General features: G+C 38.1%; 1 protein-coding gene and 1 long non-coding RNA gene across 2 annotated transcripts in view; one reads left to right on the top strand and one right to left on the bottom strand.

The window, feature by feature from the left end:
* Positions 1–562: 562 nt before the first annotated feature.
* LOC119898987 (tetraspanin-5) lies at positions 563–11,210 on the top strand. Its single transcript, XM_038713342.1, has 10 exons — positions 563–1,000; positions 3,832–3,882; positions 5,248–5,394; positions 5,514–5,684; positions 5,816–5,941; positions 7,499–7,546; positions 8,188–8,304; positions 8,894–8,955; positions 9,314–9,366; positions 9,494–11,210. The coding sequence occupies exons 1-9, from the start codon at positions 917–919 to the stop codon at positions 9,324–9,326; spliced, it is 819 nt and encodes a 272-aa protein (XP_038569270.1). The 5' UTR covers positions 563–916; the 3' UTR covers positions 9,327–9,366; positions 9,494–11,210.
* The window catches only part of LOC119898988, a 20,010-nt gene continuing 9,122 nt past the window's right edge, over positions 1,008–11,895 (bottom strand). Inside the window, exons 2-3 of the long non-coding RNA XR_005443673.1 lie at positions 2,996–3,087; positions 1,008–2,640 (exon numbers count right to left, since the gene is read on the bottom strand). This is a non-coding gene — a long non-coding RNA (uncharacterized LOC119898988). The remainder of the gene's footprint in view (positions 2,641–2,995; positions 3,088–11,895) is intronic.

Genomic DNA, 11,895 nt, shown 5'->3' with positions numbered 1-11,895 from the left:
GTTAGGTTAGAAACATATAATCTAAATCCTAAAATGAATGAAATAGCTTCATATGCATTACATCACTATGTATGAATATAAAAAATCATACATTAAATATAATGTAGTCACTGCTGAGTATCACTTAAATTTAATTTAATTGAATTAATTTAATCATAATTTCACTTTAACTAAGACAACTGCTGGAATCAAATTAAAATAACCTACAATGAACTCAGGAGGATGGAATTCATACTGATGAGTTGAGTTTGTTTTTCATATTATTTTGGATATATGTTGCCTGTATTTATTCATATGATTATTAATTCCACAGTGTCTAATTGCTGTATTTAATATTGAACGCGTTGAATCTCCCAAGCCCAAATGGTCTAATTAGGTTTAATTTGATAGTTCTATTATAAACCAAATTAATTACTTAGTAATGAATAAATTATAAATGATTAAATATCATGGCACACTGTATTTAATGGACATACGAGGGCAGACACCCCTCTGCTGGAGGAAGTCCCGCCTCCCATGACCACTAAAGCTCCTCATATGTTTCCACACGTGTCAATCAAACAACAGCCATGTCTAGATAATGGGTCAGATAGAAGACCATCGGTTTTAATCTGGTTGACTTTAGTGGATTTATTTCACCGTTATATCTTAGGAGATCCGTATCGGGAAGAAACTGATATCTTTCCTGACAGTGACAGACTAAACGCTCCTCTGCGGCTACATTTGCGCCTTTTGTCAGCGGAAATACAGGATGATGTTTATAATTAGACGCTAAAACAACTGACGGCGCTTTTGTCGAGGCTTGGGAAAAACATAAAGGAAGGTGTTTCCACAACCAGCGCTGTCAAACACAAGAGGACCATAAATGTGACTCCTTCCCACTGCGGGCGGCGTTCAAGAACAAAATCCATCCAAAATGATGTCAGGGAAGCATTTCAAGGCTCATGAAGTGAGCTGCTGCATCAAGTATTTCATTTTCGGATTCAACATAATATTCTGGGTAAGTCCCCTGTTTGTTGTTTATGACTTCAGGCCTGTTGTCCTCATCTAAATGCACTGACATGACATGTTTTTGTTCTCCATTAACAATACGCTTCGGTTTCACATTCTGTGAGAGAAGAGTTCTGTTATGTTTTTTTTTCTTCTTCTCCCTGCTGTTTTTTATATGAGTAATGGGTGATTTCATCCCTTCAAAAAAGGCTCACTGCTCCTGTGTGCACTTGCTCCCACTGTCACCTATCGGCACGCTTTTGTTTTTGTGTAGACAGCAGCATCACTGTGTGGGGGGGGCTCTGGTGAAGGACTTTCCTCACTGCTTTAGATACCATCACTTTGTTTACATCAAGACACCCTACTGTCAGTGTCAGTGATGTTTGGGCAGGGGCAGTGCAAACTGGAATCAGAGTATCTGAGTGAAATCTTCCTCTTGTGATTTGGACCCACCAGAGTAACACCATTAGGGACTTCTGGATGTCCAACTTTGGCTCCCCAGTTACTAATTTTTAAATTCTCCCTGACTGTTTTACTGTGGGGAAGAAGTAGGGAATAAGGCAGGCTTTTAAAGGGGCTATTAGGGATAACAATTGACTTTATTTCATTCATTTATACAAAGTATTAAAGTATGCCTTATCTAAAAGGAGGGGTGGGCATATGGATTAGAGCTGCAATGAGAAGTAGACTAATTGTTTAGCCAGTTGATAGAAAACTAAAATCGTTTGTTTTATCCTTTTTCAACCAAAAATGGTTCCAGGTTCTCAAATGAAAACTGCTTTTCCAGGCAGGTTTTACATCATAATACATATAATAATTTGGGGTTTGGGGAGGTTGTGATGAGTGTTTAAAAAAAAAAAAATGTATAGACTAAACATTAATCTTTTAATCAGAAAATTAATAGATTAATCAATAATGAGAATAATAATTTGTTCCACCCCTAATATGGATGCGGGCTGATTATGTCCCAGCTAAACCCGTCTTTTCATTTCTGATAAATCTATCGAGTATTTTCTTGATTACACAGTTAGCCTATAAACTTCAGAAAGTAGTAAAAAGAGTCCAAAGTGACATCAATTCACTTTTAACCAGATGGGATTGTCAGCTTTTGGCTAATCCAGTAAATTCAATACCTAACACTTCACATATTGATATTTTTACACAGTACAAGTGTCTCAGTAAATTGTGACTGGGTGTCAGCATGAGCAATACAAAGACCCTGAAACTGAAGCAGCTAAATGGAATTCAGCCATCATTAATTTTATAGTTTAAATAAGTACATTTTCTTTGGTGACATGTCAAAACACCTGCTGTGAACAAGTCCTGTTGACTCATGTCCAGCAACATTACAACTACAGCAGTATAGACAGTAAAAAAAAATGTAAAAAACATTTGATTTGTCAGATTTATATTGTCCCACAATATATATTGTCATATCACCTTCCCCTTTTTGAAAGTTGTGCGTAAGTGGAGCCACTATGTTTGTGGCCCTTCACTGACCTCAGAGTGATGAAGAGTGGGGCCACCTATCAGGCCCTACAGAGGCTCTCAGCCAACCGTGCAGTCAGTCTCTCTTCGATCTCTTCACCATTCAAATATCATCAGAGGAAGTTGCCTGTGTCCAAAGCATCTGTTCTCCTTCCTCTGCACCTGTTTCACGAATGATCCAATGAAAAGTTAATCTGCAAAGTGCTTTATATCTGTTTAGTGGGGGATATTTTAACAACCTTAACGAGGACCCAGTCTGTAAATGGGTCTAATTAAAGGTTTAATAACAGCAGTTCTTTAAAGAGCATCAGTATTTGTTAACTTGTTGTTAGTAACTGTTTACGCAGTCTTGCCAAGTGGGTTTTTATTCTTGTCATGTTATTAATCTTATGAAGGAATGACATTTTTAGATTAAGTTTAGGACCAAATCAAATGACTTATGTTTATGTGTAATCTATGATATCCAAACTATATGTTACTGGTTTGATAAAATATTATTAACACAGTGTCCACCTACTAATTCTAGAGCTTAAGCACATCTCATGGTCTTCCTCTGGAGAGCTTGCTCTGTTGTTGTGGATAGTTGTCGGGTCAGTATGTTCCCACATCCTGCAGTTTGGATCAATAAAAGCCACCACGTCAGTGTTTCAATGATCCATTTTGCAACTAACCCTAGAGATGCAAACCTACAGTAAAACTTTAGGTTTTTAGAGCAGAGGCTTATGTCATCAAAATCTGTTTGGTCTCTGGGGTTGGTACAACATCAGTCATCTGCACTTAAGTGTTATAGTTGTTGTTTTGCTAATTCACATGCAGTATATGAAAAGTAGCCACAAATGAAATTGATGTGTTTTACTAGCCATGAAAATAAGATGAAAATTTGCAGATACTCATGATGTGTGTGTCATAATGATATGAAACAAAAGCAAATTAGTCAATCAATAATTGGCTCTTGTGAAAATGTAACTAGCAAATGAGTGTATATATAAATTACTAAAATGACCATTGCATATCAATTTAAAGAAATAAATTATAATTACAATTAAATCTAATGTTTGTGCATTATATCAACGCGGCCATCAGCCAGTTGCAAAATGCTGGCTATGCTCTGATTTGCTTTTCAAATCATGAGACGTGGTTTTGAACTTTTACACTGTAGGTGGAAACTTGTTCAGTCATAATGCGTCCAAGCTGTTAAAAGATGCTTTCTAATGTGGGAGTCTCCTGCTGATACTGCAGACTCAGATGAGGAATATTTAGTAATGGAGCACTGCCAGGAAAATCTCTCTGTGCTTCTAGGCAATGACTACTTGTTGCAGCCCAAGCAAAATAATCTTCTTGTCTGTCTGTTAGTTCCTTGGAGTGGCGTTCCTCGGCATTGGGTTGTGGGCATGGAGCGAAAAGGTGAGTTTACTGCTTTTCTCTCCATGTAACAATATGTTGAATAAATTAATTGTGTCAGTCCTTTCACTTAAGGACGCCTGCAAATAATCAACTAAGCAGATCAATAACATTCATCTCCTGTCATTTCCACCCATCTGTCTGCACCAAATGCTAGCAGTGGCTTTACTGAATCAGAAAGGAATGTCATGCGGTGGGACGCCCACCTGAACAATGGACAGAAAAGGATCTGATGCATTTCACAGATTCATTCATTCTTTCCTATCAGAACTGGGGGTGTAAAAGGGGGACACCAGGGTTTTCAAGTGTCATGACTTGAACCTTTGAAGATCAAGATATTATCGCTTCATCCTTCACATACAGCTGCAGCTAATGATTGTTTTAATTATTTGTTAATCACATTATTATTGTCTTGATTACTCGATGAATTGTTTGGTTAATAAAATGTCAGAAGATTTAATTCATAGTCATAATTTTCTATAGCCCAAGGTGCCGTCTTACTGTTTTGTCTGATCAACAGTCCAGTTTACATTTGATATAAAACAGAGGAAAGTGCAAATACTCACATGTGCAAAGCTTGGTGAGATCGATGCCAGTCTCATTTCTGAACCAGCAGTCGGCTGGCTTAGCTTTGCACAAACAGGGAAACAGCTAGTGTGGCTCTGTCAAGAGCTAACAAAATTAATCTACCAGCACCTCTAAAGCTCACTGATTAAGACATAATACAACATTTGTTTAATCTATACACGAACTGAAGTGTAAAAACAAGTAATTGCTATTATTACATGAGTTTATATGCCGGGCTCTGTCTTGGCTGGTGAACAGTTGATAGGCAACCAACTGAGACATTAGCAAGTCACTGCTCCCAGCAAGAAATGAGCCAGCTCGCAACCTCCCCCCATAAAACCACAACTCGTCATTTTGTACACTTTGTAATTTGTACGGATCAAACAAACAAGATATAACGTGTTGATAAGAGAGTGAGAGTGATTAGAGGTGCTGGTAAGTGAGATTTGGTTACCTTTGGACACTATACAGACTACACAGATGTATGAGTGGCATCAATCTTTTCATCTGACTCTGGGCAAGAATGTGAACAAGCGTATTTCCCAAAATGTCAGACCATTCTATTAAGTGATTATCAAAGTAGTTGGCATCAGTGGATTAATCAACTAATTGTTTCAGCTCTTCACATTATTAATGTTGGCATTTAAGGAGGGTGAACACTGTAAGCTTGGAAATTTGCCAAACAATGTTTATTAGTTTTACTTGCCTTGGTGATGCTCATAGAGACAGTGGACTTCAATCAGAATTCAAATGATTTATCTTGTAATAATTTAATGTAATGACCCCTCACTCTTTTACCAGGGTGTCCTCTCCAACATCTCATCCATCACAGACCTGGGGGGGTTTGACCCAGTCTGGCTCTTCTTGGTAGTGGGTGGTGTGATGTTCATCCTCGGATTCGCTGGTTGCATCGGAGCACTGCGAGAAAACTCTTTCCTGCTCAAATTTGTATGTTCCCTTATCAAGCATATTGTGAAGAAATTAGAAAGTATTTTTCTCAGACAGCTTTACTCTCATAGTGATATTTGTTATTAAATCAGATAACTAAATGTTTTTGTGTATTTCAGTTCTCCGTGTTCCTGGGTATCATCTTCTTCCTGGAGCTGACTGCAGGAGTCCTGGCCTTTGTCTTCAAAGATTGGATCAAGGACCAGCTCAACTTTTTCATTAACAACAACATTCGGGCCTACAGAGATGACATTGATCTGCAGAACCTAATAGACTTCACCCAGGAATATGTGAGCACATCTTTATCCACAGTACTGATTTCACTCCAGTGTTGGTTTGACCCTGGTTTAATCATGGTTGTTCATTTCTGTGGCATATTGTATATGTGAGGAGTTATTTGTGTGTCTGTTTAACCTTGTAGTGGGAGTGTTGTGGAGCTTTTGGAGCTGATGACTGGAATCTGAACATCTACTTCAACTGTACTGATTCAAACCCGAGTCGCGAGAAATGTGGAGTGCCCTTTTCCTGTTGCACCAAAGATCCAGCGGTCTGTCATCCCAAAAACTCACCACACTTAAGGCTTTCTAATTCATAGGCCATTCATTCCCATGTATGGTAAAAACCCAACAAGAATATGAGTGTAATTTGGAGTTTTTGTGTCTTAAAGTTAGAGTACAAATTGAGCAGGTCACTTTGTAACATGTTGAAACCTTTACAGTGCCAGTAGATGGAGGGGGAAATTGTAAAGGTCCTCCCTGTGACGGATAGCTTGGTTATCTGTGTCCTCCAGAAGGTTAGCTGATGCGGTCATGGCTGGCTTCCAACAGGATGTCCAGCCCCCAGTGTTTAGTCCTCTCAGACTCTGCCAGCACAGCAAAGCCTGAATGCAGCTGGGAGGAGTTATCTTGACCAAAGCATTTTTTTTAGGCAGAAAAATGCTCAAACTGCTGCGCCCTGTGCAAAGGGGTGACAGTGCTCTGTTTCAGCAAAACTTGCTTCACTGTAATAATAGTTGCACAAGAGTCTTTTTTTATTTGCTGTTCCACCAAGGTCATCCTCTTTAAAAGCAACACTTCATAACAATTTGTGTTGAATAGCACTGGATGTTCGCAGAGGTATGACTTGCACTGAAGAACTGGATTTCCTGCATTTGAAAACATCCGACTTCAGTGTTTTGTAATTGCTTAACAAAATAAACACAAACCACACCAAAACATTTTCAGTCTGAGCCTTCAAAATGAAACCACTAGAGTTCTTTGCAGAGGTGTTAAGTGATATTAAGTTAAGTTCGTAAGTTAATTTGTTTTTCAGTTACAAGTCTTTAAAGTTGACCATTAAAATGAGACAACATTCAAGAATAAGGCTATAAGTTTTCCATCATCAAATACCAACCTGTCTGTTGCACTCAGACCTGAGCCCACTACTGAACATGAAAAGGGTTACCAACAGCTGGATTCTGTGGTTCTTACTTTACTCAAACAGGAATAATAGTACATTGATGTGCTTTTAATACTTTGTGGAAAACAATGAAGCTCTGTGGCACAGAAGAAGAAGATTTATGGGGTTGTGGCTACACAGACAATTCTTGTTAATAGGTGATTGGTAGGTCATTGTTGATTTTGGTCTTTTCATGGGATTTGTTGACAATAAGAAAAATAATCTGTATCAGCACACTTATCCTTCAAACGTTCTCTTTGGGCTGTTGTGTAGTGTTTTTCTTGGTATTAAATATCCTACCTGTGTGGCTATGCAAGGCTTACTTGTTGCCGTCTGTTTCTTAATGTTTCAGGATTCTGTCCAGTCTCTCACACAGTCAAGTTCAAGTACAGTCTAAAGTCCCAGTTTTTTGGGACCTTAATACGACTCAAATCCAAGTCTTAAGTCTCAGGTCTACAGCTCTCGTCTGCAAAGATTTATGGAGGTTTAGTTCACTGGGGACACCAATACACATCTAGTTATCGGCTGGACAGCAGTGTTCCTGTGGATATAATAGTACATGTTAATCTCTGCATTTATTTAAAAAAAAACAAACAATCACAATGAAGTCCAGGTTGAAAGCAGTCGACATTATATGACAATTTCTCTAAATGTCTTTTCTTCATAGGAGGATGTCATCAACACTCAGTGTGGCTACGACATCCGAGCAAAAACAGTGAGTGACTTGCGGAAACTTAGATTTATAACAGAGAGAAGACCTCATCTAAAAGTAAACCGGTGCTATAAAACAGTATGAAGAGTAGAAAGTGTTCTTGCTTATTTTGCTCAGGCAGGTTTATATGGCTGCATGAGGTCATCAGGTACTCCACCCTGAGTACAATATTCTTCTTTCAGTACGTTTCCCAACTCCCCAGTTCTCAAAATACAGCAGCTGGCTCGCCATCAGCCCTTTGGGCCGTGTGGCATTACTCATGCTGCAGCAATGAACTGGGAATCGATACCCCTCCCCCCATCCTTAGCTTTGGCCCTACTCCATAGCAGCATAATGTAAGGAAAAGACTATGTTTGTTTTCTTGACTTAAAATGTGAGGGAAAAGCCAGAGAGAACTTGTTCTCAGAAACACAGGGCTGAGTGTGTGTGTTAATAACTGGATCATTAGTTAAGAGGGATTTTTTATTGTGAAGGGATGCCACGATGCAAAGCAGAATCATGTGCTACCATTCAAAATAGCTACACTGTCAAATCTGTCCTTCAAAATAAAAACTAATGATTGCCTAGTAATGGTAAGATTTAAAACTTTTGATGATTGTAAAGGCCAAACAATAATGATTTGTGTTTATCATATGTTCTGTCAGGACTCTGAGCAGCGGACCTTCATCTATATCAAAGGGTGCGTTCCTCAGTTTGAGAAGTGGCTTCAAGACAACCTGACAGTGGTGGCAGGCATCTTTATTGGAATTGCATTACTACAGGTGAAGAACACTGAATGACTTAGTGCATTATCTGATCTGTCAATTACGGAAGCCCTAAGCAGCCATCCATTCAAATTTCTTTTTTTAAAAACTATTTTCCTGTGATAAAGGGATAATTCTCTCAAGATAACGGATGCTGTTTTCCCGTGATAACGAGAATTTTCTTGTGATCGAGATAACAAACCATAGCTGAACTCAGTGGACAGCAGGTGCGTTTCTTTAGGATAATTTCAGAAGACTTTCCAGTGTCACTCATTAGCTCATTTGGTGGAGCACAGGACTCATACCAAGGATTGCGTGTTCAAGTTTTTTTTTTTTTTTTTTAATTATCCTCTTCAAAAAAGTTAAGAGATTCAAGGAATCCTATTACACATTTCCTGACGGCTACTTCAAAAAAGGTGCCAAAAAAAATAAAAGGCGTCAGGAAAAGTGTAACCTTAAATAGATTCTTCTGAATGACAGATAGAGATAATTATCCCATTATCACAGAAAGTGGAGTAAAATAAAAAAATTTATAGATGGCTGCTTAGGGCTTCTGTAGTCAATGTTTAATTTACCTAATGTCAAATATATTTGTTTCTTGTTTTAGATTTTTGGCATCTGTTTATCACAGAATCTCGTGAGCGACATTGAAGCTGTGAGAGAGAGTTGGTAGGTGGCAACTGTTTTTTCATTCAAGTACAATTTCCCTTAGGCTTGGAACAATGATTTATCAATACTACATGGGTGCAGGAGCCTTTGACATTTGTCAGAGTGAAATATACCCACAACTGTTCACTCTGCCCAAGTACAGCCTTAAGGGACAAAACTCCAGCAACACTTCTATTAAATTCAGAACAATATTGTTGTGTGATGGATTTCTTGTAGCCTTTATCAGGGTCCATGCACCTTGCAGTTGGTTAAGTTGGGCCAGACACTCCTACACATAGCCACTTGTAAGTTTTGTTATGTAATTGTGCATTTTATGTGTTGATTTTATTGCATCTTAAGTCTTCTTGTTTTTGTGCAGTTTGTTTACCTAAGACCTCCACAGAATCTCCAAAGGCCAGAAGGATGTACCCAGTAAGCCCTATTAGAGTTCATCATTAGCATTTAAATATTAATGTTTATATTGATTGGTTCTATTGATTCATTCCTGTGGATTGTGTTTGTGCTGAAATATTTTTTTCCCCTCTCCCTCTCTCTCCAGGACTCAGTTTGGATGCCAGCAATGAAGGGAAATCAGTTAATCAGCTAATATGTCCAGAACCAAGAGTCTCATTCATATGTAAATAATAAATTTAGAGTTATTTTTAGAGTTAATTGTGGCCCTATTTTTTAAATAAAGCACGACCTTTAACATGTATTGTGGCTCTCATACAAGACAAATTAAACAAATGTAACGCTTTAAATGAGGAGCCGGGGTCATAGCTTGACATGAAGGTAGATTTGATGTTTTATCAGAGGTAGTGCTTCATTCAGAAAAGGGCCTTGGTTTTATATGTCTCACAGCTGCAGTTTTTAACACTGCATGTAAAGGTTGTGTACAAAGACAAAAGTGATTCTGGAAAATGCACTGCATGCCTCTTGTCTACTGGTGGGACATTGGCTCTCCTAAATGTATTACATTAATGTTAAGTATTTTAAAAGATTTGTAAAATAGTCACTAGTTTAGAGTGAATCGGCTGGTTAGCACTTTGTTGAATGTTTAATGGAATCTATTTAAAGTGAGAAGAGAATTAACTTTAGATTAATTTCCATCTGCGACATCATGCTTATATTATACAGGTACATACAGTCTGTAAGCAGAGTTTTTGTGGGGGCTGTGGTGGATATATTAACATGTAGTATCTTGAAGGGAGATGATGGATGTTGTAGGCTTTGCAAAGTTGCAGTTTGTTAAAAGTTATGGCAGTGACATTAAAAAATGTGGCACCTGAATCAAAGCTCAGCCTTAAGCACTTTAATCTTAAAGTAAGGGTAATGGAGTTCATTGCAGTTTCTATCATGACTGACTGTTATTTTAGTCAAGCGGCAGCCACTGGAGGGGGCACTTTGCACTCAAATGTGCAAACTCCATCTGTAACTACATGATGTTTCACAATGTCTGATAATTTGTCCAAAAGCAGCTTGACTGAAAATGTGTTGTGCTGTTCCTTACACATTACCGTATCTTACCGTTAGTGTTCATTTATTCGTTTTCCTCTATTTTTTTTTTTTTAGTTATTGCCAATATGTTTCTGTGATGAAATCTGCCTAGTTGATGAGATACCTTCTTTTCACTTGAAAATTAGGATACAAACTATTTCCAAGGCTCATCATGAACGGCATGCTGGTACTGCTTGGTGGCTATAAAATTATTTATAGCCTACATACATTACTTGAAAGTAGAGCACACAGGCTCTCACCAGCATTATTTTATGATGCTAACTTGGAAAGGGAGATGCAGCTTATGCGTTTTTCTTTTTAGACATTACCTGGTATCATACATTTGTGTAATAACCTATACTGGAACTGCATAGCATGAAAGTAGAAGCAGCCATTTTATGTAAAGGCTGTGTGAACCTGTAGTAGGTTACACAGAGAGTTTCCTTTGCAGGCAAAGCTTCTGCAACCTTGGTGAATGGACCTGATGTTAAAAAAAAAGAAAAAGTAATTCTGCCTCGTGAAATCTTGATCTAGAATCTAAATGTAATACAGCAGCAGTGGTGGTGGGGGTCAAATATCCTTTTTTCCACAAAAAGCTTTGTATGATTCTTGTTGACTGATCACACTTTCCCTTACCACTCAGTGCCATATTTGTGATTACTTCTACATACTCCTGATTATAATGCTAATTTTGTTTCATGTGTACTCCTGATTCTTGTCAATAACTGGACTGTGACAAGTTGTAAATATATATCTGAATAAATGTGGTTCTTTGTATACTTTCGTGTATGTTTATAGATTGTGGGTTTACACGGATTGAGTTTGGCCACAGTTAGTAATACTTTGATTAAGCTTTCTTTATTTTTTAATGTTAATCAGTTTACTCAGAGCAAGTCAACATTTTAACATGATTATTAATGAAGTAGTTATGGTGATGTTAACGCTGTGTATTCCAATTCCATTCAAAAAGTGAAACTTGTATAATGTATACATTCATTTCAAGTGTTCATTCTTTTTAATTTTGATAACTGACGACTAATGAAAACCCCAAAATCGGTATCTCAGAAAATTAGAATATTGTGAAGAGGTTCAATATTGAAGACGCCTGGTGCCACACTCTAATCAGAGCTCTGTGTCCAAGCACATTAATAGAGAGGCGAAGGGAAGGAATAGATGTGAGGAGAGGAAAGAAAAAAAAAAGTGTACAAGCAATAGAGATAACCTTACCCTGGAGAGGATTGTGAAACAAAACCCATTCAAAAATGTGTGTGTGGGGGGGGGATTCACAAAGAGTGGACTGCAGCTGGAGTCGGTGCTTCAAGAACCACCATGCACAGACTTATGCAAGACATGGGTTTCAGCTGTCGCATTCCTTGTGTAAAGCCACTCTTGAACAAGACACAGCGTCAGAACCGTCTCGCCTGGGCTAAAGACAAAGAGGACTGGACTGCTGCTGAGTGGTCC

Source organism: Micropterus salmoides, unplaced genomic scaffold (genome assembly GCF_014851395.1).
Source record: "Micropterus salmoides isolate LMB-PRFRI ecotype aquatic unplaced genomic scaffold, ASM1485139v1 Ms_hic_scaffold_12, whole genome shotgun sequence".
Lineage (NCBI taxonomy): Eukaryota > Metazoa > Chordata > Actinopteri > Centrarchiformes > Centrarchidae > Micropterus > Micropterus salmoides.
This window is presented reverse-complemented; position numbering and strand designations above follow the sequence as displayed.